Here is a 27,586-nt window from a genome sequence, read left to right as displayed (position 1 = left end):
TAATGCCTCTCAACCATAGACCGGGGAGGATATAGCAAGTGCACGCACTGGCCCTTTAAGAGGTTGGGAGTGCGCGCATACCCTTAAGGACACGGCTAGAAGCCTGGCTGGAAGTGCTGCTGGGAGCATGCAGAGCATGAGGAAGAGAGGAACTGACTGCAGCATGGATGAGAGAAGTGACATGCCAGAGACCCTGCCTGTCAGAGCAGGTAACCGACATGGTGCTAACAGGTGAAGATTGGATGGTTCCATTCTAAGTTGTCGGATCAATGGAGAGCCTTAAGAATATCCGAATGCTACTGGAATATTGCATGGCATACCTAAGAGAGGTGGATCAGCTGAGACTTGAGAGACTGCAAATTAATAAACAGCTGCAGGAAAGGCGAAGAATATGGCAGCCACTTTCAACCCAAGGTATGGAGAGACAAAAAGGTTCTTTAAAGGGTGGAATTACTCAACTGGAAGATAAATGGAATGACTGCTCTCTGGTTAATAAAGACAATAGGAGAAATGGCCAACAGAGAGAAAACCGAAGGTGGCCTGATGGAGGAGGTAGAAATAGTGGCTCCTCTGTTAGCTCAATTCTGAGTGACCTAGGCAGGAGACCCCATAGCGGACGTGGTGACAAAGGGTCAGTCAAGACAGAAGGTATGGGTGCCAGGGAATCACTACACCGTACTGACTGCCGGGGATGGGAGTGATCCGACAAAGGGTCAGCAGTTCCTCCAAGATGAATGTATTGAAGCTATGGACTGGCCCGCCCACTCCCCAGACCTGAATCCGATTGAACACATCTGGGGCATCATGTCTCGCACCATCCACCAACATCACGTCCCCCAAAGAAGCATGTCCCACACACTGCTTCTTTGGGGGACATATGTGAAACGCGTGTTGGGGTCTTCCTCCTTCCATGTCCATTGCAGGTTGCCTCTATCATGCGTGTATCTGTTACCTATACTCTATTTAATTTTAATATTGTGGCGTTTCCTATACGGTTGCAGGACTTCCCATATTATTAGGTTACTGTTACTTCTATGTTTTTTCTTTAATGTCCTTTTACTAAAGGACCTTCCGTTTTCTAAGCCAATTGTGGACATACTATACTTCACTTTATACTGCACTATGGCACTATGCACCTTACTATATCTACTTTTCTAATTAACTCTGCTGTGATTTGATTATTTCTAGAGCCTTCGTCATATCCATGTACATTACCGTTCAAAAGTTTAGGGTCACACAGACAATTTGTGTTTTCCATGAAAACTCATACTTTTTATTAATCAAATGAGTTGCCAAATTTAGTCCAGACATTGATAAGGTTAGAAAAAAACTATTTTTATTTGAAATAATAATTTTCTTTTTCAAACTTTGCTTTCATCAAAGAATGCTCCCTTTGCAGCAATTACAGCATTGCAGACCTTTGGCATTCTAGCAGTTAATTTGCTCAGGTAATCTGTAGAAATCTCACCACATGCTTCCAGAAGCCCCTCCCACAAGTTGGTTTGGCTTGATGGGCACGTTTTGCTTACCACACGGTCAAGCTGCTCCCACAATAGCTCAATGGGGTTGAGATCTGGTGACTGCGCTGGCCACTCCATTACAGACAGAATACCAGCTGCCTGCTTCTTCCCTAAATAGGTCTTGCATAATTTGGAGGTGTGCATTGGGTCATTGTCCTGTTGTAGGATGACATTGGCTCCAATCAAGCACTGTCCACAGGGTATGGCATGGCTTTGCTAAATGGAGTGATAGCCTTCCTTATTCAATATCCCATTTACCTTGCACAAATCTCCCACTTTATCAGCACCAAAGCAACCCCAGACCATCACATTACCTCCACCATGCTTGACAGATGGCGTCAGACACTCTTCCACCTTCTTTTCAGTTGTTCTGCGTCTCACAAATGTTCTTCTGTGTGATCCAAACACCTCAAACTTGGATTTGTCTGTCCATAACACTTTTTTCCAATCTTCCTCTGTCCAATGTCTGTGTTCTTTTGCCCAGATTAATCTTTTCCTTTTATTAGCCAGTCTCAGATATGGATTTTTCTTTGCTAATCTGCCCTGAAGGCCAGCAGCCAGAGTCGCCTCTTCACTGTAGACGTTGACACAGGCGTTTTGCGTGTACTATTTAATGAAGCTGCCAGTTGAGGACCTGTGAGGGGTCAATTTCTCAAACTACAGACTCTAATGTACTTGTATTGTTGCTCAGTTGTGCAGGGGGGCCTCCCACTTCTCTTTCTACTCTGGTTAGAGGCTGTTTGTGCTCTCCTCTGAAGGGAGTAGTACACACCGTTGTAGGAAATCTTCAGTTTCTTTTCAATTTCTCGCATGGAATAGCCTTCATTTCTAAGAACAAGACTAGACTGTCAAGTTTCACATGAAAGTTCTTTTTTTTCTGGCCATTTTGAGAGTTTAATGGAACCAACAAATAACAAGTAATGCTCAAGATTCTCAACTAGCTTAAAGGAAGATCAGGTTTATAGGTTCTCTAATCAGCCACACTCTTTTCAGCTGTGCTAACATACTTGCACAAGGGTTTTCAAGGGTATTCTAACCATCCATTGGCCTTCTTACACAGTTAGCAAACACAAAGTACCATAAGAACACTGGAGTAATGTTTTTTGGAAATGGGCCACTATACCCCTATGAAGGTATTGCATTACAAACCAGACGTTTGTTAATGTGGTAAATGACTATTCTAGCTGAAATGTATAGAGTGTATTTCTGAATCATTTAATGTTAGCTTCATTGGAAAAAACTGTGCTTTTCTTTCAAAAATAAGGAACATTCTAAGTGACCCTAAACTTTTGAACGGTAACGTATATACGTATATTCTAACTACTGAAGAGGAGGTTATACAGTACCTTGTGAAAGTATTCGGCCCCCTGGAACTTTTCAACCTTTTCCCACATATCATGTTTCAAAGCGACTTGCAGCTGTAATCGCAGCAAAAGGTGGCGCAATAAAGTATTAAGTTAAAGGGGCCAAATAATAGTGCATGCCCCACTTTTCAGTTTTTGAATTTCCACAAAAATTTAAAATACATTTCGTTCAACTTCACAATTGTGTTCCACTTGTTGTCGATTCTTCACAAAAAATTTACATTTCGTATTTTTATATTTGAAACATGATATGTGGGAAAAGGTTGAAAAGAATTATTTCATTGGGACTATGAATTTGTATTCATTTTCTGTATACAACCTTCACTATAAAGGGGTATCTAATATATAATTGCCTAGAATACTACTTCCTGCAATTTGTGCCAACTTCCGTGGCTTTGTCCGGAGCTAATGTCCGGAGCTAATGTCCGGAGCTAATGTCCGGAGATAAGTGATGTCACCAGTGTCCTACACCCAGGCAGAGCACAGGGGCCCCAGGCAGCATATGGGGCCCCAGGCAGAGCACAGGGGCCCCAGGCAGCATATGGGGCCCCAGGCAGAGCACAGGGGCCCCAGGCAGAACATGGGGCCCCAGGCAGAGCACAGGGGCCCCAGGCAGAGCACAGGGGCCCCAGGCAGCATATGGGGCCCCAGGCAGAGCACAGGGGCCCCAGGCAGAGCACAGGGGCCCCAGGCAGCATATGGGGCCCCAGGCAGAGCACAGGGGCCCCAGGCAGCATATGGGGCCCCAGGCAGAGCACAGGGGCCCCAGGCAGAACATGGGGCCCCAGGCAGAGCACAGGGGCCCCAGGCAGAGCACAGGGGCCCCAGGCAGCATATGGGGCCCCAGGCAGCATATGGGGCCCCAGGCAGAGCACAGTGGCCCCAGGCAGCATATGGGGCCCCAGGCAGAGCACAGTGGCCCCAGGCAGAGCACAGGGGCCCCAGGCAGCTTATGGGGCCCCAGGCAGAGCACAGTGGCCCCAGGCAGAACATGGGGCCCCAGGCAGAGCACAGTGGCCCCAGGCAGAGCACAGGGGCCCCAGGCAGAACATGGGGCCCCAGGCAGAGCACAGGGGCCCCAGGCAGAGCACAGGGGCCCCAGGCAGCATATGGGGCCCCAGGCAGAGCACAGGGGCCCCAGGCAGCATATGGGGCCCCAGGCAGAGCACAGTGGCCCCAGGCAGAGCACACACCAAATCTGAGGCCGAGGGGCCCCGCCAACCAAATCGGAGGCCGAGGGGCCCCGCCAACCAAATCGGAGGCCGAGGAGCCCCGCCCACCAAATCGAAGGCCGAGCGGCCCCGCCCACCAAAGCGGAGGCCGAGGGGCCCGGCCCTGCCCACCAAAGCGGAGGCCGAGGGGCCCCGACCACCACATCGGAGGCCGAGGGGCCCCGCCCACCACATCGGAGGCCGAGGGGCCCCGCCCACCAAATCGGAGGCCGAGGGGCCCGGCCCACCAAATCGGAGGCCGAGGGGCCCCGCCCACCAAATCGGAGGCCGAGGGTCCCCGCCCACCAAATCGGAGACCGAGGGGCCCCGCCTACCAAATCGGAGGCCAAGGGGCCCCGCCCACCAAATCGGAGGCCGGGGGTCCCCGCCCTCCAAATCGGAGGCCGAGGGGCCCCGCCCACCACATCGGAGGCCGAGGGTCCCCGCCCACCACATCGGAGGCCGAGGGTCCCCGCCCACCAAATCGGAGGCCGAGGGTCCCCGCCCACCAAATCGGAGGCCGAGGGTCCACACCATCCAAATCGGAGGCCGAGGGGCCCCGCCCACCAAATCGGAGGCCGACGGGCCCCACCCACCAAAGCGGAGGCCGAGGGTCCCCGCCCACCAAATCGGAGGCCGAGGGTCCCCGCCCACCAAATCGGAGGCCGAGGGTCCCCGCCCACCAAATCGGAGGCCGAGGGTCCCCGCCCACCAAATCGGAGGCCGAGAGTCCCCGCCCACCAAATCTGAGGCCGAGGGGCTTCGCCAACCAAATCGGAGGCCGAGGAGCCCCGCCCACCAAATCGAAGGCCGAGCGGCCCCGCCCACCAAAGCGGAGGCCGAGGGGCCTGGCCCCGCCCACCAAAGCGGAGGCCGAGGGTCCCCGCCCACCACATCGGAGGCCGAGGGGCCCCGCCCACCAAATCGGAGGCCGAGGGGCCCCGCCAACCAAATCGGAGGCCGAGGGGCCCCGCCCACCAAATCGGAGGCCGAGGGGCCCCGCCCACCAAATCGGAGGCCGAGAGTCCCCGCCCACCAAATCGGAGGATAAGGGGCCCCGCCAACCAAATCGGAGGCCGAGGGGCCCCGCCAACCAAATCGGAGGCCGAGGGGCCCCGCCCACCAAATCGAAGGCCGAGGGGCCCCGCCCACCAAATCGGAGGCCGAGGGTCCCCGCACACCAAATCGGAGGCAGAGGGACCCCGCCCACCAAATCGGAGGCCGAGGGGCCCCGCCCACCAAAGCGGAGGCCGAGGGTCCCCGACCACCAAATCGGAGGCCGAGGGTCCCCGCCCACCAAATCGGAGGCCGAGGGTCCCCGCCCACCAAATCGGAGGCCGAGGGTCCCCGCCCACCAAATCGGAGGCCGAGGGTCCCCGCCCACCAAATCGGAGGCCGAGAGTCCCCGCCCACCAAATCGGAGGCCGAGGGGCCCCGCCAACCAAATCGGAGGCCGAGGGGCCCCGCCAACCAAATCGGAGGCCGAGGGTCCCCGCCCACCAAATCGGAGGCCGAGGGTCCCCGCCCACCAAATCGGAGGCCGAGGGTCCCCGCCCACCAAATCGAAGGCCGAGGGTCCCCGCCCACCAAATCGGAGGCCGAGGGTCCCCGCCCACCAAATCGGAGGCCAAGGGTCCCCGCCCACCAAATCGGAGGCCGAGAGTCCCCGCCCACCAAATCGGAGGCCGAGGGGCCCCGCCAACCAAATCGGAGGCCGAGGGTCCCCGCCCACCAAATCGGAGGCCGAGGGTCCCCGCCCACCAAATCGGAGGCCGAGGGGCCCCACCAACCAAATCGGAGGCCGAGGGGCCCCGCCCACCAAATCGGAGGCCGAGGGGCCCCGCCAACCAAATCAAAGGCCGAGGGGCCCCGCCAACCAAATCAAAGGCCGAGGGGCCCCGCCAACCAAATCAAAGGCCGAGGGGCCCCGCCAACCTATTCGGAGGCCGAGGGTCCCCGCCCACCAAATCGGAGGCCGAGGGTCCCCGCCCACCAAATCGGAGGCCGAGGGGCCCCACCAACCAAATCGGAGGCCGAGGGGCCCCGCCCACCAAATCAGAGGCCGAGGAGCCCCGCCCACCAAATCGAAGGCCGAGCGGCCCCGCCCACCAAAGCGGAGGCAGAGGGACCCCGCCCACCAAATCGGAGGCCGTGGGGCCCCGCCAACCAAATCGGAGGCCGAGGGTCCCTGCCCACCAAATTATTCTTACATTTGAATAAATAAAGTATATATGGATTGTAGACTCCCGATTCTTTAGAATCGGGCTGCCATCTAGTTATATATATTTGATTACATCACCTGTACTTAGTCTATTGTTATACATATTAATTTGGATTGATATTGCTCAGTTTGACTGAGTGGCTCGTCCATTATATTCTCCAACGCCTCCTGCCTGGACGTGGCACTTTGGTGTCGTTTTCACATTTTTTTATTGTTTTTATCTCTATTGAATTTATTTATTTTTGTTTTAATTATCTTGCAATAAAATTAAGAGAATTTTATTTAGCTCAGGTGTCCATTTTCCTTTGGTTTCTCAAGTACCTGAGAAGTTTATGCTGTGCAAATAAAACAAATTGACTTTTTAACCCTGAGCATCCCAGCATATGCCTAAATGACCTGCCAAGTGAGTACTCCCCGTCCACAGATAGTGGAGACGGGTTACAGTTTTTATTGACTGTAAGCCATAATCATCAACATTAACAGAAATAAACACTTGAAATACATGACTCTGTTTGTAATGACTATCTAATATAGGAGTTTCACTTTGTATTGAAGAACTGAAATAAATTATCTGTTTGATGATATTCTAATTTTGTGAGATGCACCTGTACATTCCTTGAGGGATCTAGTTTCCAAAACGCGGTCACTTGTGGGGGATTTTCAGTGTTTAGCACATCAGGGGCTTTTCAAATGCTACATGACAACAGCTAAGGCTATGTGCACACGCTGCGGTTTTTGCTGTGGATCCGCAGCGTTTCCGCAGCTGCGGGTCCGCAGCAGTTTCCCATGAGTTTACATTACAATGTAAACCTATAGGAAACAGAAAATGCTGTGCCCATGCTGTGGAAAAAAATGCGTGGAAATGCAGTGGTTTACATTTCGCAGCATGTCACTTCTTTCTGCGGATTCTGCAGCGGTTTTACACCTGCTCCAATAGAAAACCGCAGTGAAATCCGCAAAAAAAAATGTGGTAAATCAGCGGTAAATCCGCGATAAATCTGCAGCATTTTTGCCCTGCAGATTTATCAAATCCGCAAATTTTGCATTCAAAAGACAAATGGCGCTTCTTCCCTACCGAGCTCTGCCGTGCGCCCGAACATTGGTTTTGCCCCAAATATGGGATTTCAGCATGCTCAGGAGAAATCGCAGAACTTATTTTGGGTCCATTTTTTCCTGTTACCCTTGTGAAAATAAAAAAAAATTGGGTCTAAAGTAATTTTTTTTATGAAAAAGGGTAAGGCTATGTTCACACGTTCAGGATTTTTCGCGTTTTTTTCGGCCGTGTTCCTTGGGAAAAATGCTTAAAAAATGCATATATTAAGCATCCCATAATTTTTAATGCATTCTGCAATTTTTGTGCACATGATACGTTTTTTTCCACAAAAAAAACACATCGCCGGAAAAAAAAACGCAGCATGTTCATTAATTTTGCGGATTTTTCGTGTTTTTCCAGCTATTTAATGCATTGGGAAGCACTGGAAAAAAATGTGCAAAAAAAGTGTCAAAAACGCAAAAAAAACCGCATGCGGATTTCCTGCAGAAAAAGTCCGGTTTTGTTCAGGAAAATTCTGCAGAAAATCCTGAACGTGTGCACATAGCCTAAAAGTTAAAAAAAATAATAATAATTCCTAGCACCAATTGCGGTCTTTTAAACCCCTCTGATACCACTATCAATAGTGACAGCATCATCGAGGAGCATCGCTGAGGGAGGAAGCTCCCTGTCTGCTTCCATCTGCACAACTCGATGTGATCGTGTTGTGTCGGTGGTCTCCATGGTGATCCCTGGCCTCAAGATGGGTCCTTCAGGGTCATCGCCAGTGAGCACCTGCTAAGAGGAGGAGCTGACACGCCTCCTCCTCTGCCTAGACACTGCTCTGATGCTTTGCAGTGCAGAAGCATTGCAGAGTATTAGATCAGAGATCTGTCACTATACAGTGATGTCCCATCCTGGGACAATGTAAAAAAAAGTTATTACAAAGTAAGAAATGTTTTTAAAAAATCTCCAAATAAAGAACAAAAAAAAAATTATTCCAATGAATACATTTATGTAAAAAAATAAAAAAGTACACGTTTGGTACTGCTGCGTCTGAAATGACCCAACCTATAAAACCGTTACACTAGTTAACCCCTTCAGTGAACACCGTAAAAATAAATGAAAGAGGCAAAAAAACTAGACTTTATCATCATACCGCCGAACAAAAATGTAATAAAATGCATCTTCCATCGAAAAAACAGCCATCATCTAACTGGTATGATGCTAGTTCAACTCCCAACCGGGCATTATTTACTAGTGCAAGACTTATGACGTACCAGTACATCGTATGTCAGGAAATGGTAAACTTGCACTTTAATGCGGTTGGGCAACTAGTGTAGTGACAGGCAAAGGGTGGAAGCTTTGCTTTTGCTGTGACAGATATGAGCCATTTAGCTGCATTCAGGACAGTTTAGTGCTGAAAATCTTTTCCAGTTTCCACAGCAAGTAAATGGTGGATTCTGAAGATGTTTTTGTTGCAGGACGAATATATGTTGAATATATGAATATATGTTGAATAGCAACAAAATTTACATTTTTAAGTTTGATCTGTAAAAGTGGTCAATCGTGTTTAATATATTTAATATAATAATCTTTATTTTTTATATAGCGCTAACATATTCCGCAGCGCTTTACATTTTGCGCACATTATCATCACTGTCCCCGATGGGGCTCACAATCTAAATTCCCTATCGGTATGTCTTTGGAATGTGGGAGGAAACCCATGCAAATGCATGTAATGACAGCTTGTGGACCATTGAACATTAAGTCCACTGTTAATAACTCTTAAGCTATATGCACACATCAGGATTTCTTGCAGAAATTTCCTGAACAAAACCGGACATTTTCTGCAAGAAATCCTCATACTTTTTTTTGCGCATCTTTTGTGCGTTTTTTGTGCGGATTTTTCCGGAGGTTCCCAATGCAATAATATAGTGGGAAATCCGAAAAAAATCTGCAAAATTAATGAACATGCTGCGTTTTTTACCGCGATACGTTTTTTTCACGGAAAAAAAGCAACATATGCAAAAAAATTGCGGAATGCATTCTAAATGATGAGATGCATATTTGTATGCATTTTTTAGGCCTTTTTATCGCATTTTTATAGCGAAAAAAAATGTGTGCACACAGCCTTAGGCCGGTTTCACACGTCAGTGGCTCCGGTACGTGTGGTGACAGTTTCCTCACATACCGGAGACACTGACTCACGTAGATACATTAAAATAAATGTGTCTCTGCACATGTCAGCGTGTTTTCACGGACCGTGTGTCCGTTTGCAAAACACGGAGACATGTCAGTGTTCGTGGGAGCGCACGGATGCCATCCGTGTGCTGACTGAGGACCACACGGACCGTGCAGGAGACAGCGCTAGAGTTAAGCGCTGTCCCCCCTGCGTGTGGTGCTGAAGCCAGCATTCATTCCTTCTCCCCAGCAGCGTTCGCTGGAGAGAAGGATTGACAAATCAAGGTTTTTGGGTTTTTTTGTGTTTAAAATAAATTTTGTGGTAACCTCCCGCCTCCCACCCCCTGTGCGCCCACCCGCTTGCATTAAAATATTCAACCAACTCCCGCGATGTCTCCTCTCAGCGCCGGCAGCTTGTCCTGTGTGAGCGGTCACGTGGTGCCGCTCATTACAGTGATGAATTTGCGGCTCCACCTCCCATCACTGTAATGAGCGGTACCACATGACCGCTCACACAGGACAAGCTGCCGGCGCTGAGAGGAGACATTGCGGGAGCAGGGTGAGTATTTTAATGCAGGCGGGTGGGCGCACATGGGGTGGGAGGCGGGTGGTTACCAAGAACTTTATTTTAAACACACAAAAAAACCAAAAAACCTTGATTTGTCATTCCTTCTCTCCAGCGAACGCTGCTGGGGAGAAGGAATGAATCCCGGCTTCAGCACCACACGCAGGGGGGACAGCGCTTAACTCTATAAAAATGTTCTTAAAATTGGGCATTGATTGAAAATCTTGTCAGATAGTGTGATTTGCCAGGCTGTTTTCAAGTCTTCTTTTTCTTGTTAATCTCTTCTAAATCCCCCTAGTCTCATATCTAATTTTTTGTTGACAGCAGTGCCTCAGGCATACATGCATATGAAGGAGAAAATTCTTGTGCTGACATGAACTTGCCATTTGTTTACTATATTTAGCTGCATTTTTCTGCCTTGATCACATAAGAGTTTATTGTAATATTGATACTTGCTGTTGTTGCATGGTTCACCACTCTGTGGAAATAGTAATACACATATGCTTACATATGTTATAATCGTCTTATTTTGTATTGGAGATATATGTTGTATTTTCTGTGATCAACTGCAGGTAAAATTTTTGACTTCATGTTCTAAAATATGACATTGGTGATTTATGAAATATACTGCCTACAAAAATCTGAAGTTAAGCTTCTTTCCCTACCCTGAATAATAATTATACAGTGGATAAATTACACATATAAGATGTGTCAATAATGAGCCAATTTATTCAAGTGGAATTTAATTCTTCAATGTTTCAAAATCTTGACTTTCCTTAGCATCTCTATTTTCATGTTCCTCGTCATGCTCATCATCTTCAGCCCTCTTAACTCTTGGACATGGATTACAGCTGACTCAGGTCTCTGAATCCTTTTGTGCAAGAATATCATGATATGCATACCCGGAGGCACTGACTAGGCCTTGGGTGGTGTGCCTCGTGACGTCACATAAAAAGCCTCATGACAGCATGGCGCTCATGGCCGTCAGAGGTTTTGCCAACCATTAGCCACAGGGCAAAGTGAAAAAAACAGGCCTGGAGAACCAGACAGCAGGCTACAGAGTTGGAGAGACAGGTGAGCGGTGAAGTGAGTAATAATTCCTTTTTTTTTTTTTTTAATAAGCTGCATTTATGTAAAGCCTGTTATGAAGGGTTTCTTGAAAATTTTATGTAGAAAAATAAGATGACCTTAAAGCGAACCTGTCAGCAGGATTTTTGTAAGCTAAAACTATAGACACTGTCAGTTTGGTGCGGATTAAAATGATACCAGGGTGAAGAGATCTGTCCTGTGGTTCTTCTGTAATCAATTTTAGAAGTTTTCAGTTAATGACATACCTGTGCTTTTGGGGCGGGACTGTAGGCAGGGTCTTATCTTCCTGCTCTAAGCCAGAGAAACTAAGGAAAGACCTGACCACAGGCCTACCCCGAAGCACAATCAGTCTGCTTTGCTCTGTCTCTATGATGAGGGACATGTTTGTGCTTCAGAGCGGCCTGTGGTCAGGTCTTTCCTTGGTTTCTCTGGCTTAGAGCAGGAAGATAACACTCTGCCTACAGTCCCACCCCATAGCACGGACATCTCATTAACTGAAAACTTCTAACACTGATTACAGAACAACCACAAGATGGATTTCTTCACCCAGATATCATTTTAATCAGTGTAATAATGCCAACCTGACAATGCCTCCAGTTTACTTAGCAAACTCCTGCTAACAGGTTTTCTTTAATGTTTATTTTCATAATAAAACAACCTTATTTTAGTGTATGTGGGTGGCGTTAATTCTGCAAATTGTATGGATTAAACATACCAAAATTTATTTTAAGTTTGGAGGTTGTATAAAGGGTTTATGTAGTTTTTAATTTGGTAATATAAGATGATGGTTAATATGCTCTGGTTTTTTTTTTAAATTACAGGTAGCCAGATGCCTCCACAACCTCCAGGTAGTCAAGCAGAGTCTAGTTCACATCCTGCCTTGAGCCAATCACCAATGCCTCAAGACAGAGGTGAGTAATGCAAAATTGTTTTCAGAGTGATTTTTATCCTTCTATATTATTTAAAAAAAAAATTTTTCGGTGATTACTTTGTATCTCCGTTCATACTGCACACATACACACAAATGATACACTATTTGAAAGGTAAACTTGCCCCCTTCAGCAAGAAAATAGCCAAACAAACCACACATTCACAATGTGATCACAAAATGCACTTTAAACATTAATTTTCATAAAACTGCAGTAAGGAAAAATGACCTGCAGGTGGTACCACACTACCCCATAAATACTACCACAAAGCCGAAAGAAATCCTAACATTTGCCTTGGGGGCTTTCCCGCTTGCTGAACACCTTGCTCAGCCAATTTCAAGCAGGTACATATAAAATATTTGCTACATATGTGGAAGTAGAATAAAAGTAAAACTTTACCTGTTTAAGACTTCCGCTTTAAAACTGAAGATATAAATGAATGCAGCCTGAAAGGGACCGGACAGGTTGTGAACTATCAGATTTTCCATATTATTGGACAGTCATTGAAAAGTCTATCTTCCTTGTAAGGTTGCAACTTACTGGTGACCTGGAGTCACCTCTGATTCCAAATAAAAAACTGCAGCGTTGACATAACTCAGACTGTACATTGTTTCCCGATGAGAGATTAGTGGATACAACCTTGAAAAAATTGAAAAAAAAATCCAACCGTAGAGGAAAAAAAAGGTAAAATAATCTACAGATATTACTTTTTTTTTTTAAAAGGGATATTCCCAATTATTATACAACTAGATGGTGGCCCGATTCTAACGCATCGGGTATTCTAGAATATGTATGTAGTTTATTTATGAAGATTTCAGAATAATGCAATGAATACACAGGATTTTCTGGGTAAAATATATTTATTGTCATTAAATTTTATTGCTGATAGAACTTAATACAATTGAATGAAATTATGAAACAGATCATCAAAATACATAAGCCATTACATGAATATCTAACTGAATTTAAATAAATCATCGAACAAAAGAAGTACATCGACACTAATATATTTGTTAACAATATCAACCTAAAATATTTTTGTACACCACATTTTTAGTGAATACCTTTTGACTTCCTATAAGAAACTTTGCTTGTAACGGGGTAGGAGGAACTTGCACCTTGACATTGGATCTCATTTTAACTCTTGAAAATGCAACGTAGAGTTGTCCATGACCAAAAACGGGCTCCGGTAGATATATGCCAACACGGTGTAGAGTTTGACCTAGTGACTTCTTTATTGTCATGGCAAAAGCTGGTTTAGCTGGAAACTGTCGACGCCGAAGCCTAAATGGAAGACCGGTGTCTGAAGGACATAAATCAATGCATGGAATGAACACTTCATCTCCTTTTCCTGATCCAGTGATCACTCTTGCTTGAATGACGTTAGAATGGAGTCCAGTAACAATAAGGCGAGTTCCATTACATAGGCCATTTTTTGTATTTAGATTCCGCAGCAACATTACGATTGTTCCAACTTTGAGTTGTAGTCTGTGGGATGGCATTCCTGATGGCGTAAGACTATTTAAAAATTCAACTGGATAATGCTCTCGTTCATCTTCATTATCTACATCCACTGAATCATCACTTTTGTACAACTTATACTCTCCAAGCATTCTATCCATCACATGGGAATTTAACAGAGCCACATCATAATTCTTGGGACAAAGAATTGCATTGGTAGAGGCCCTCTCAACACTACTTTGGTCGTTCACATCAATTTCTATGCATTGTCCAAAAACATCACTTACGATGCAGTCAGTGCACAACATGTCTTCTGGTATTTCAATAATGTCTTCTCCAAGGTTGTATTCGTTGCTAAGTTCACCGTTACCAAGTTTAAGAAGCCAATTGCTATACTCTGGGTCAGAAGATCGCATGTTGTTAATTAGTTTGAGTTTATTAAACTGTTTCCAAAGGTCAGCCATTTTTAAGCTGGACTCGATAACATCTGTTCTTGTTCCATTTGGTATGACTGGAAGGCATTGCCTAAAATTTCCGCCAATGACAAAAACTTTACCTCCAAACGGAATTTTATTTTTTTCAGCAACATTTGTAGTCATTACTTCACGCAGAAGTCTGCCAATTAAGCTCAAAGCATATTTGGGTGCCATGGTGCACTCGTCAAGTATGAAAACATGTGCATTTTTTAACAGTCTTCCTGCAAATTCTGGAAATAGAGATTTCATTGACTGGAACTGGTATCCCAAAGAGTGAATGGATAGTGCGACCTCCTCATAAAAGGTTTGCTGCAATACCTGTTTTAGCCGATGGCAATACGACTTTTCCCAACCCTCTAACGCGATGCATTAAAACTTCATAGAGGTATGTTTTACCGCTCCCTCCTGGACCGTCAATAAAGAAATATTTTGGCCTTGCATCTGCTCGGTTTTCCATATTGCTCACAATAGTGTCATATGCAATCCGTTGTTTTTCATTTAAGGAGTTTCTTTTCTCTGTTGCCAACAATAATTCATAAGCTTCGTCATACTCTGGAACTTGTGGAACTTGAATTGCAGGCTGTGGCAAATTAAAGTCTGAAAACGTTTTTCCATGCAGTAGTAACACATTTTGGACATCTTGCATGGCATAAGATTCGCAATTTTGACAATTTCCACTTCTTTTGTGAAAATGTAAGCAGTAATCCTCGATTAGATGTTCTTTAAAATTTGCCTAAAGTTGAGCCGGATTTGTAGGTGGTCCAAATACACAGATGTAGGCAAACAATTCACGAAGTTGCTTAGGCATATGTAGGGTAACTGCGTCTTCTAAAGTAAGTTTCCACACAGTATCATCCAATAGAAGTCCTAAAGCCAAAGCTGCAGCTTTAAATGTATCCTGCAATACTCCGTTAACTGTTTTCAAATCCTCATAATTTGTAGCTCCTTTGACATGCAGTAGTAACAGCCGAAGGCAATATCTTTCTTGATGCATGACACTAACAATATACATGCGTCCAATTATTCTGCTAACTCTTTGTTGTCTTGGATTCCAAGTTTTATGCCAAACGTAATGCTCTGGAATCTCTAGGTACAAATACTGCCTTGCGTTTTCGTCACGTTGGTTCAGCAAAAACCATTCCATTAATGTTGACGTTGTGCTTAAAGTTTTTGAGACATCTTTGACTTCAGCATCTTCAAAGAAATAAAGCTGCTGTTGATTTGGTAAATGAATAGCTAAACATATAATGGCATGGGACTGTGAATGCATTGGAAACGCAAATATCCTCCAAGCAGCTTCTGGAGCACTGACGTATCTTGAGTCAACAAAAGTTCATGATTCATCGTGATTGACTGTTTTCTGTTGTATTTCGATGTTAGCTTTGTCATGCCCCTTGTAGATGTACTTGAAAAGATATTTTACACTTTTTATTGAAGCACAGATTTCTACGTTGATGTGACAGTTGTAGCGTTTTGATAAGTACGGGTTGTATGGGACTATCCATGAGTTATATATAATTTTTTTTGTTGCAAACAATGTTATCAATGTGTTGTCGCCGGTAGGATGGGTAGCCATCCAAGTCTTTAATAGTGTGCTGTTTCGACTCCTTTGGAAACCCTTTTGTACACTTTCCGTTTTCCATGCATGGACTTTTTGGATTTGCTACACCACATGGGCCATGAACTATATGAGAGACTACAATATTATACAGTTCAGGATACTTTTCTTGGTTAGGAATTTCAGCCCACACTATGTTGTCAATTTCTTCCTCCGTACGAAACTGTGGAAGACCTCGTTTCTGAAACTCTATGATGTGTACCATTGCTACGACTGTTCCAAAAAGCCCATTTTTCATGTCTTTCAAAAGGCTGCTGAGTTTCAGTCGAAATACGTGTGCGACTAAGTCCGGTCGGTGTTCAACTTTTTGCCAGGGTTCTAGATTTTCCGGCCTATTAAGATTACAGGTCATTGTCACAAAAATGTCAGGTCTTCCATACATTACTATTGTCATTGCATCTTGATAATGCTGTTGCATGTTGCGGGGGCTACCTTCAAACGATGATGGGAAAATTACTGTTTTTCCAATTGGAATTCCTTTTTCAATTGATTGTTTTTGCAAATGTTCTTGAAGAACGCAGTAGTCTTCAACTTTAAGTTGTTTTTGGTTCATTCTTATGAAATTTAGATGATTAGCTTCAATTTTAACATATGCGTCAACCAAGTACTGTTGTGTTAGTTTCCCACCGTTTAAAATAGGATTGAAGTAATTTCGGACAGACAGAAGAAAACTGTAGTATTGCAGCTGTGTAATTCTTCTTGAAGTTCCTTGCTGGTTTAGGTTTTCTTGCCACCTTTGATCACCTCTTGGAAAGAATAGCGGATACAGAAGAGCAGCAAGGTTGCTGTGCAAAATGCTAATTCGTTGTGTCTTAGGAACTCAAGGATTGTTTTGGTCTGGCTTAAGATGGACTAATATATCCCTTTGAAAAGGAGGCTCTCCATCATCGTTTTGAAAAACAACTGCGACCTCACTTACACGTGGTTTGTTGTAAAGTCAGGGATCCTGTTTACGTTCTTGTTTAATGGCCATGACAATAGAAGGCATTTCAGTACCATTTTGTATAGCCCTCTGTTCCTCCTCAGCTTCGACATCTTTTAGCATGCGATTTTAAGCAGCAAATGGGCTTATTTTTTGTAAATGTACAGCAATTTGGTTCATCAGTTCAGCATCACACTTTTCGTTTTCTTTCAGGTTCATCCTTTGTTCTGTAGCCTCATTTGTATCAATGATGTATAATTGTGCAAATTTTGGTGGTTGTCCTATTTCTGGGTGAAGTGTTCCAGTGCGGTGGTAGATCTGGCCGTGAATTTTAAAACAATATGTTCCGAATCCAGGGGGCGGTGCAATGTTGGCACCAAATGAAGCAAACACATGAGAACTGTTGATGCTTCTGATATTTTCCATAAAATTTCTACTGTGTTGATGCGTTCCTTTCATCGACTGCTCAAACAGATCTGAGTAGTGAGGTCTCGGTAGCATAACTTTTCCTTTTTGGCAGCATTGAGTAAACTGATTGTCAGGTGGTTTTTCATCAATGAAATTCTGAGAGTCTCATTTAGAGCAAACTGCATTCATATTCCCACAGTAGTGTTCAATAATTGTACTTTCATTGTCTGTTATGTAATGTGCAAGATGTTGAATATTGTCCTGAGCTTGCCTTAGTTGGTAGAGCATTCATTTTTTATGAATTTGGCGATCATGTTGTTCCTGTCGTACGAGAGTTTGTTGTGGTGTCTCCTGTTGGTGACGTTGTCTGTGAGATTTCGCATCCTGGGCTTGTCTGGTGGCAGTTTGTTGTGATCTCTCCTGTTCCCGACGTTGTCTGTGAAATTCCATATCCTGGGCTTGTCTGGCGGCAGTTTGTTGTGGTGTCTCCTGTTGGCGACGTTGTTTGTGAGATTCCACATCCTGGGCTTTGTCTGGCGGCAGTTTGTTGTGATGTCTCCTGTTCCCGATGTTGTCTGTGAGATTCCACATCCTGGGCTTGTCTGGCAGCAGTTTGTTGTGATGTCTCCTGTTGGCGATGTTATCTGTGAGATTCCACATCCTGGGCTTGTCTGGCGGCAGTTTGTTGTGGTGTCTCCTGTTGGCGACGTTGTCTGTGAGATTCCACATCCTGGGCTTGTCTGATGGCAGTTTGTTGTGATGTCTCCTATTCCCGATGTTGTCTGTGAGATTTCACATCCTGGGCTTGTCTGGCGGCAGTTTGTTGTGATGTCTCCTGTTCCCGACATTGTCTGTGAGATTCCGCATCCTGGGCTTGTCTAGCGGCAATTTGTTAAAGTGTCTGTTGCTCTCGACGTTGTCGTTGCCTTGCTGCTGCTTTTCTGTCATCCTCATTGGCGTATTTTTGCTTACGACCCTTTCTAAGACAGAAAGCGTAAATCGTGATAGCGTACAGTAAAGAAGTATGTGTTCAGCGTGCTGTGACTGACAGAAAGTGTTCATTAAACGTGACTGAACTACGTGGCATTGTGACTGACAGAAAGTGTTCATTAAATTTGACTGAACTACATGGCACTGTGACTGATCTGATAGAACTTATTCAGTAAATGTGAGTGAACTACATCTCGCTGTGAGTGGGGGTTAAATTGCACGACCAATCAGTGAAGTGTGATTCAAATTCCACGCCAATTCTCGGCTGGACTGGGCCTGTCCCACCTCCGGTGCGAATTGGCGCGGGATTTGAACCATGCTTCGCTGATTGGTCGCCGCCTGCATGCCGCGACCAATCAGAGACAGGCGCAGTCCGACCTGAAGCATGGTTCGAATTCTGCGTCAATTCGCGGCCGGACTACACCTGTCGCTGATTAGTTGTGGCCGGCCGCAACCAATCACCGAAATGGTGTTTAAATCCCGCACCAATCAGCGACAGGCGCAGTCCAGCCGGGAATTGGCGTGGGATTTGAACCATGCTTCGCTGATTGATTGGTGGTGCCTGGCATGCCGCGACCAGAGACAGGTGCAGTCCAGCCTGAAGCGTGGTTCAAATCCCACGCCAATTCGTAGCCAGACTGCGCCTGTCGCTGATTGGTCGCGGCCAGCCGGGCACGACCAATCAGTGAAGCGGTGTTTAAATCCCATGCCAATCAGCAACAGGCGCAGTCCGGCCACAAATTGGCGCGGAATTTAAACACTGCTTCACTGATTGGTCGTGTGCTGTGTTTAAATCCCGTGCCAATGTCTGTGATCTACGTGGCATTGTGACTGACAGAAAATGTTCATTAAACGTGACAGAACTATGACTCACTGTGACTGACAGAAAGTGTTCATTAAACGTGACTGAACTACGTGGCACTATGACTGACAGAAAATGTTAATTAAATGTGACTGAACTTCGTGGCACTGTGACTGACAGAAAATGTTAATTAATCATGACTGAACTACGTGGCACTATGACTGACAGAAAATGTTAATTAAACGTGACTGAACTACGAGGCACTATGTCTGAAAAAGAGTGTTCATTAAACGTGACTGTAAGTGACAGAAAATGTTCATTAAACCTAACTGAACTATTACTCAATGTGACTGACAGAAAGTGTTTATTAAATTTGACTAAACTACGTGGCACCGTGACTGACCTGACAGAACTTATTCAGTAAACTTCAGTGAACTACGTCTCGCTGTGAGTGGGGGTTAAATTGCTCGCCAATATCGCTGATTGGTCACAGTCAGCGGGCGCGACCAATCAGAAAAGCTTGGTTCAAATCCCGCGGCAAAACTGGGCCTGTCCCACCCCCGGTCGCGAATTGGCGTGTGATTTAAATAACGCTCTGCTGACCAATCAGAGACAGGCGCAGTCCAGCCTGAAGCATGGTTCAAATCCCGCGTCTATTCTCGGCCGGACTACGCCTGTCGCTGATCAGCGACAGGCGCAGTCCAGCCGCGAAATGGCGCGGGATTTAAATCACGCTTCGCTGATTGCTCGTGCCCGGCCGGCGCGACCAATTAGCTACATTGCCGCGGGATTTAAATCCTGCTTCGTTGATTGCTCGCGCCCAATCAGCGACATTGCCGCGGGATTTAAATCCCGCTTCGCTGATTGGTCGCGCCGGCTGGGCGTGAGCAATCAGCGAAGCAGGATTTAAATCCCGCGCCAATGTCGCTGATTGCTCGCGCAGTGCATTGCGGTCTCGCGAGATGATGACGTAGTAGTCTCGCGAGACCGGAACGTCATCATCTCGCGAGATCGCAGTGCATGGACCCGAGCGTCGCGAGAAGCGGGAAAGGCCTTGGCTGGATCCGGGGCGGGGCGACAGAAGATGAGTATATAATGATTTTTTTTTTTAACATTAGATCTTTTTACTATTGATGCTGCATAGGCAGCATCAATAGTAAAAAGTTGGTCACACAGGGTTAATCAGCGAAGCGGGATTTAAATCCCACGCCAATGTCGCTGATTGGTCGCGCCGGCTGGGTGCGACCAATCAGCGAAGCAGGATTTAAATTCCGCGCCAATGGCGCTGATTGGTCGCGCCGGCTGGGCACGAGCAATCAACGAAGCGGGATTTAAATCCCGCGCCAATGTCGCTGATTGGTCGCGCTGGCTGGTCGCGACCAATCAGCGAAGCGGTGGGACCGGAGCATTGCGAGCTGCAGGAAAAGCTGCTGCGGAGGCGACGGAAGGTGAGAATATTTTTTTTATTATTCTTAACATTATATCTTTTTACTATTGATGCTGCATAGGCAGCATCAATAGTAAAAAGTTCATCACATAGGATTAATAGCAGCGTTAACAGACTGCGTTACACCTCGTTATGCTGCGCTGTAGCACAGTCGGTTTAACGGACTGCTACAACGCTATGTGGGCGGCGGGCGTTGACTGGTGGTAGTATAGAGGGGACACTGACTGCAGGGGAGTAGGGAGCGGCCGAACTGTGCCCGTCGCTCCCAAGAGTGCATTGCGGTCTCGAGATATGTTGACGTGCGGTCTCGCGAGACCGCTACGTCATCATCTCGCGAGACCGCAATGCATGGACCGGTCAACGGAGCGTCGCGAGGAGTGGGAAAGGCCTGGACTGGATCCGGAAAGTGAGTATATAATGATTTTTTATTATTTTTTTATTATTTTTAACATTATATCTTTTTACTATTGATGCTGCATAGGCAGCATCAATAGTAAAAAGTTGGTCACACAGGGTTATTAGCAGCGTTAACGGAGTGCTTTACACCGCGGCATAATGCGGACCGTTAACGCTGCCATTAACCCTGTGTGAGCGCTGACTGGGGGGTAGTATGGAGCTGCCACTGACTGCGGGGAGTAAGGAGCGGCCATTTTTCCGCCGGACTGTGCCCGTCGCTGATTGGTCGTGGCTGTTTTGCCGCGACCAATCAGCGACTTGGGATTTCCGTTACAGACATACAGAAAGACAGACAGACAGAAAGACGGAAGTGACCCTTAGACAATTATATAGTAGATGGTGTAAATACGCTCCGTTATGGGGTGCATTCTCCTTCATCATTTTTACTGTCAAAGTGGCACTGCTGTACAGGGAGCTGCCCCATTCACATACATAGGGCTGTGTTGCACTTCCCTTTACTGCAGATACTGTAGATGGCAGTTCTGCTGTGGAGGAGAAAAAATGCTGCTGCCCCTGTTCTTTTGCAAGGTCCTGACAATCAGACCCCTTCTGATCAGTAAGTAAAATACCATTATGTTTAATGTTGGGGGATCTCCATTAGGTTGGAGCCACACACAACGTATAAAAAAAAAAAAAAAAAAAATCGGTCTATTTTACTAGGACGAGAATCGCAGAAATGTTCCCTGAATAGTGATCCGTATGTCATCCATGTGCAGTGCGAGGATGCGATTTTCTCACATGTAAGCATCCATATGACCTCCGTATGGTGAGATTTTCTTGCCGGCTTGCAAAATGGATCCACGGGCTCAAATATTTGTGAAAACATATATATGCTCGTATATGTCAGTGACACACATACCTCTCTGTGTTTATGATCTCATTAAATACATTTACATTTGACCAGCTTAATTTTCCTGAAATTTCCTGCGCCCCCGACAACCAATGTGCGAAAATTTCACATGGGCCAACTAGTACTCTTTAATGGGTTACTGTACTTTCAATATGCAAATTGCCTCTTCAGAGAAAAAGAGGACTTGAACTCTATAGCACCACCTATTGGAAGTATCGATCCTACAAGTCACAATCAACCCTTTAACGAGTCGTGCAATATGACTTAGGATAAGAGCCAAACCAGTATCTCAATTCGCAGACACGGTGTTTCGGGCTGTTGGCCCTCGTCAGTGCAAAGCATGAGAACCGATTTGGCTAGGAGAGAGGCTCTGGACTGGGGTCTAAGGGGTAACGTTTCTCCTTGTGGACAGTGACGCTGAGACTGACACTGTGATAGTGTACTTTCAAGTAACTTCTCAGAGTAAGCCAGGGGCGTAGCTAGAGCTTTTGCCGCCCGGGGCTGTTCCCGAGTTTGGCGCCCCCCCCCCCAGAATGTATGCGATTTTCACACTTAGTCATGTACCGACGAGCTCCTCTCCCTTAAGCTCCCAATGTTAAGTGAAAAACTAAGAGAAGCAGAAGAGAAGCTCGTTGTTACAGGACCACGAGTATGAAAATCGCATATGAGTGACGTGTCCATGTGTCGACGACTGGAACCTGCAGAGCTGAATCCTGACATCGCAGCTTCTGAATTCTCACAACTAATGCACTGCACACTTTTAGGATTCTCCCTGGCCGGTGGACGGTCATGTCAGCACAAGCATGTGATTTGTATACTTCTGACCACATTCCGACTAGACGTGCCCAGCCTCGCTCAGTTCATTATCATAGAGTGAGGCCACACATGTCTAGTCACATGTGACCGCATGTATGTAAATCGCCAGCACGAGAGAATCCTGACAGTGTGCAGTGCGCACTGTGAAAAGTCAGAAGTCTGCAGTCACAAAGAATGACTGCAGACTCATTACAAACCTGGACATCCCCTTTAATGCTCCTAACATAAATAAAAACATGAGAGTTAGTTAGTATCACAAATAACATTTACATCCAGGTACCTTATAGATGACGTCACCTCTGGAGTCGTTCTCCTTCATTTCTTCATCTTGTCCAGACCCCATGATGAGTTTTCTGATCCACAGCCGTCTCTGCAGACTTCCATCTTCTCCGTTCTTTTGCAGAAAATCTCCACATGACGCCCTTAAAGATACAAGTGTCATTATAATGCTCCTGAATAAAAAATTGCCCCTCACTATATTGTCTGCATAAAATATGACCCCCACACTGTCCGTCTTATGGTACTTGCTCTTCACACAGACCTCCCCTTTCCATACCGGACCCCTCTTCACACTGACCTCTCACACTGTGTCCCCCCTATAGGGCCCAGTATTTATACTGTACTCTCTCATCACACTCCCCCTCCTTAGTATACTGTCCCCTCCTGGCTGTGCCCTTACACTGTCCCCCATGCTACGCATGCACACATCCCAACACCCTCACTCCCCGTACTCTGTCCACATACGTTTTTCACATCGCTACTCATACTGTATCCGCATACATCCCCCCGTTTGACCCCAAGCTGTCTGCACCCATCCCCCATACTGTTTCCTCATATATGCCCCCCCATCTCCCCCTTTGCTCTTCATTTTGTGTCCTCAGATCTCCCCCACACATTAAATCCCCCATCTCCACTCACATTAAATCTCCCCCCACAATAAATCCCCTCATCTCCACTCATATTAAATATCCCCAATCCAATAATATATCCCACTATCCCCACTCACATTAAATCCCCCCCACTCACAGTAAATCCCCCCCACAATATATGCCCCCCATCCCCACTCACATTAAATCCCCCCCACAATATATGCCCCCATCCCCACTCACAGTAAATCCCCCCCACAATATATGCCCCCAATCCCCGCAGATTAAATCCCCCCCACAATATATCCCCCCCATCCCCGCACATTAAATCCCCCCCACAATATATGCCCCCCATCCCCGCACATTAAATCCCCCCCACAATATATGCCCCCCATCCCCACTCACAGTAAATCCCCCCCACAATATATGCCCCCCATCCCCTCACATTAAATCCCCCCCACAATATATGCCCCCATCCCCTCACATTAAATCCCCCCCCACAATATATGCCCCCCATCCCCTCACATTAAATCCCCCCCACAATATATGCCCCCCATCCCCTCACATTAAATCCCCCCCCACAATATATGCCCCCCATCCCCACTCACAGTAAATCCCCCCCACAATATATGCCCCCCATCTCCACTCACAGTAAATCCCCCCCACAATATATGCCCCCCATCCCCACTCACAGTAAATCCCCCCCACAATATATGCCCCCCATCCCCACTCACAGTAAATCCCCCCCACAATATATGCCCCCCATCCCCTCACATTAAATCCCCCCCACAATATATGCCCCCATCCCCACTCACAGTAAATCCCCCCCTGCACTTTCGGTGTCTTCAGCTCCACTGGAGCACTTACCACCGCTCTGCATCTCCTGCTCTGCCGCGCAGGTGAGTGACGTCAGCAGCGTGATCACATGACCTGATCACGCTGCTGGCGTCGCTCTGACCAGGCAGTCAGAGCTTCAATTGTACTCGCATCTCAGATACGAGTACAATTGAACACTGGGAGCCGGCGCGCCGCAGCTTCTCTGTGCCGGCTGTCAGCTTGACAGTCAGCACAGAGAACAGCTGACTCCCAGTGCGGGGGGTGACAGAATGCAGCCGCCGGGGGAGACACTGCGGACCGCCGCTTTAGGCGGCCCGACTGCGCCCCCCTGCCGGCCGCTCCCCCCTAGATACGCCACTGACTCACCCCCGCATTGTGCCGCCCCCCCACATTGTGCCGCCTGGGGCGGCCCGCCCCCCCCGCACCCCCCTTCCTACGCCACTGGAGTAAGCTATTGTGTACGTACATGAGAAATGTCGCTATTTATGTCCGTTAGATGTCTTGTAGTCTGTATGTTAACCAGTTTGCAGGCTTTACACACTCTTAATTTGTGGTTGATTCTGATTTTGTGGGAGGACACTAGCTACTATGATGATTTCTATACACACCACTGACAGCAAGGGATTTCTGCTATTCATCTCTTAAAGGGAACCTGTCAGCAGGATTGTGCACAGTAACCTTCAGACAGTGTTATGTCGGCACCGTTATACTGGTTAAAATGATACCTTAGTTGATGAAATCCCTCTTGTGGTTGTTCTTTAATCTTTATTTTTAGTTTTTAGTTAATGATATGCTTATGCCCCAGGCCAGGCCTGAAGGGTGGTTCTTTATGTGATTCTCTGCTTAGGTATTCATAATACAGACTGCTGACAGGTTATTGATCCCCTCAGTGATCTGCCCCCCTAGTTTACACACAAAGAGAAGCATTTGCATTATGAAGTAGATTTTACAGCAATCCTGAGCTGTGTAGATGTTAATCCAGCTTCGGTGGAGTAAGGTAAAAGACTTGTTTAAAAGTTTTGTAAGATACTTCCAGGTCTACATTTGATTGTTTACTCATTCTGCTCTTCCCTCAGTGCCTCCCCTCTCCATTGGGGATACTACTAGGTGTAACTTGATTCTTCACTGTGCTTATGACTTGCCTTGTCTTGAGCAAGACAAATTTCAGCTGTTTTTGTTTCATAGAGTGGATGATGAGTTGAGGAAGTAGGTGGGATGGGAAGAAGTGGCTCATAAGTGGAGAAGAAAAACTAAATTTTCTGCTATGATATATTACAAAGTTTGTTATAATAGCCTGTACTATTAACTTATGTACAGTTTGTTTAAATTGTAGTTCACATTTAAATACTATTATTGAGACTATGAGCTTATATTTTCTAAAACGGCATTAACCTTTATTTCTAAATGTACTTACATGAGAGAGTTGGTAAACCACTCTGAATGGAAGTTTTAACTATCCATAATTTATTAACTTGTTAAAGAGGCAACAGTGCAAGTTTATTTTTGTTTACTGTTTCACTATCCACACATAGCATACAGTAACATATAAATGTTTGGGCACCCCTGGTCAAAATTTCTGTTATTGTGAACAGTTAAGCAAATAGAAGATTAAATGATCTTTAAAAGGCCTGAAGTTAAAGATGACACATTTCAATTTGTATTTTAGGCAAAACAAAATATATATATGTTAAACTTATACATTTTAAAAATTACAAAAAGGAAAATGGGCTGCATGGTTAGTACCTATTAGCACCCCCATTTGAAAGTATCACAGCCTGTAAATGCTTTTTGTAGCCAGCATCATCCATTCTTCCTTGGAAAATCATTCCAGTTATGTGAGATTCCTGGGTTGTCTTACATGTTCTGCTATTTTGACGTCTAGCTACAGATTTTCAATGATGTTCAGATCAGGGGACTTTTGAGGGCCATTGTAAAATGTTCATCTTGCGCCTTTTGAGGTGGTCTATTGTGGATTTTGACACGTGTGTTTAGGATAATGATCTATTTGTAGAAATCGTCCTCTTTTCAACTTCAGCTTTTTTTCAGATGGTGTTATGCTTGCATCAAGAATTTGTTGAAATTTCATTGATTCCATTCTTCTTTCTACCCGTGCAATTGCTACAACACAACCCTAAATCATGGGTGATTCAATCCCATACTTAATGATTGGCGAGATGCTCTTTTCCTAAAAAACTGTGCCCTCTTTCCTCTATGCATACCTTTTACCATTGTGTGTTCTATTTAACCTCATCGTTCCACAGAACTTGTTTCCAAAATGCTCTTCTTCTGATCACCCATCGATGAAGGCCATATTTGTGCAGGTGTCGCAGAACATTAGAACAATTTACCACAACACGAGAGTCTGCTAAATCTTTCTGAAAGTCTTTTACAGTCAAGCGGGGGTTCTGATTTGCCTCTCTAGCAATCCTAGGAATAGCTCTCACTGAAATTTTTCCTTGTCTTCCAGACCTTATCTTGACCTCCACTTTTCCTGTTAACTACCAATTCTTAATTACATTTTGAACTGAGGAAATGACAACTTGAAAACACTTTGCTATCTTCTCATAGCCTTCTGCTTTGTGGCCTCCCTCATTTTCATTTTCTGCTGTTTTTTGGCACAAGCTTAGAAGGAGGCTGTTTTGTTTGTTTGTTTTTTTAAGCTGGGAAATTTGCCACCTGGCCTTTTCTAATGATGATAATAATAATAATAATAATGATGATGATAATGATGGTGAACAAGCCACAACCCTAAGGCCAGGTGCACACAATCCGGAAGTAGCAGTGTTTTGCTGCGTCCAAAGTGCTGCCGCCTTTTGAATGCAGGTGATTCCGAATGTGTTCACTGAACCATGCGGATTCACCACTTTCAATGCATTTTATGGATGAAATGTCTCTTGTGTATACAATAGAAATTGACATGCTGTAGTATGGGAAGACGCCCCTCGTGTCAGTCTTTGCGGATGAGCCACGGGCGTCTGTGGATACATAGTGGACATGGAATTTCTTGAAATCCCATCTACCATGCTGTAACATGGCCGCTGCAGGTTTGATGCTTCATAAGTATGCAGCTTCAAACCTGCAGGAATTACTGATCATGTGCACATATCTTCACAGGCTAATTCAGGTCTGAAACCTTGATAAAAGTTATCCGAGCATACAATTCTCCAAGGGTGCCCAAACTTTTTGCATCAGTCCATTTTGCATCGATCCATCGGTTACAGTAGCATAGCTCCGGGTGGGGCCCAGGGCGACACCCCCTCTGCCTCAGGTAACTATGCTACTGGCATGGCCCCATCCTTATCCTGGTATGACTGGCTCCCACCCCCATTCTGGTATGCATGGCCCCATAAGAAAACAAACAAAAAAGAATTACATTACACTTACTGTCCCGGCGCTCCCTCGCAGCATCTTGTCCCGATGCTAACAGCTGCTTTATGCTTGTAAGCAGCTCATGGCACGGACTTCATGCGCTGCTTGCAAGCCGAAGGGCAGCTGCCAGAACACTCAATATTCTGCATGCGGGG

At 45.9% G+C, this 27,586-nt stretch overlaps 1 protein-coding gene across 14 annotated transcripts in view; it reads left to right on the top strand.

Moving 5' to 3' along the window:
• The window catches only part of ARID1B (AT-rich interaction domain 1B), a 1,358,614-nt gene that overhangs the window by 602,259 nt on the left and 728,769 nt on the right, over window positions 1-27,586 (top strand). For all 14 annotated transcript variants that reach the window (XR_013221738.1, XM_077289055.1, XM_077289047.1 and 11 more), the window contains one exon: window positions 12,006-12,095. Coding sequence is in view for 13 of the 14 variants with exons in the window: in XM_077289055.1 (XP_077145170.1) it covers window positions 12,006-12,095 (90 nt within the window). In the remaining variant the exon portion in view is untranslated. The remainder of the gene's footprint in view (window positions 1-12,005; window positions 12,096-27,586) is intronic.

This window comes from Ranitomeya variabilis, chromosome 2 (assembly GCF_051348905.1).
Source record: "Ranitomeya variabilis isolate aRanVar5 chromosome 2, aRanVar5.hap1, whole genome shotgun sequence".
Taxonomy (NCBI): domain Eukaryota; kingdom Metazoa; phylum Chordata; class Amphibia; order Anura; family Dendrobatidae; genus Ranitomeya; species Ranitomeya variabilis.
The sequence above is the reverse complement of the archived record's forward strand: the minus strand, read 5'-3'. Positions and strand labels throughout refer to the sequence as shown.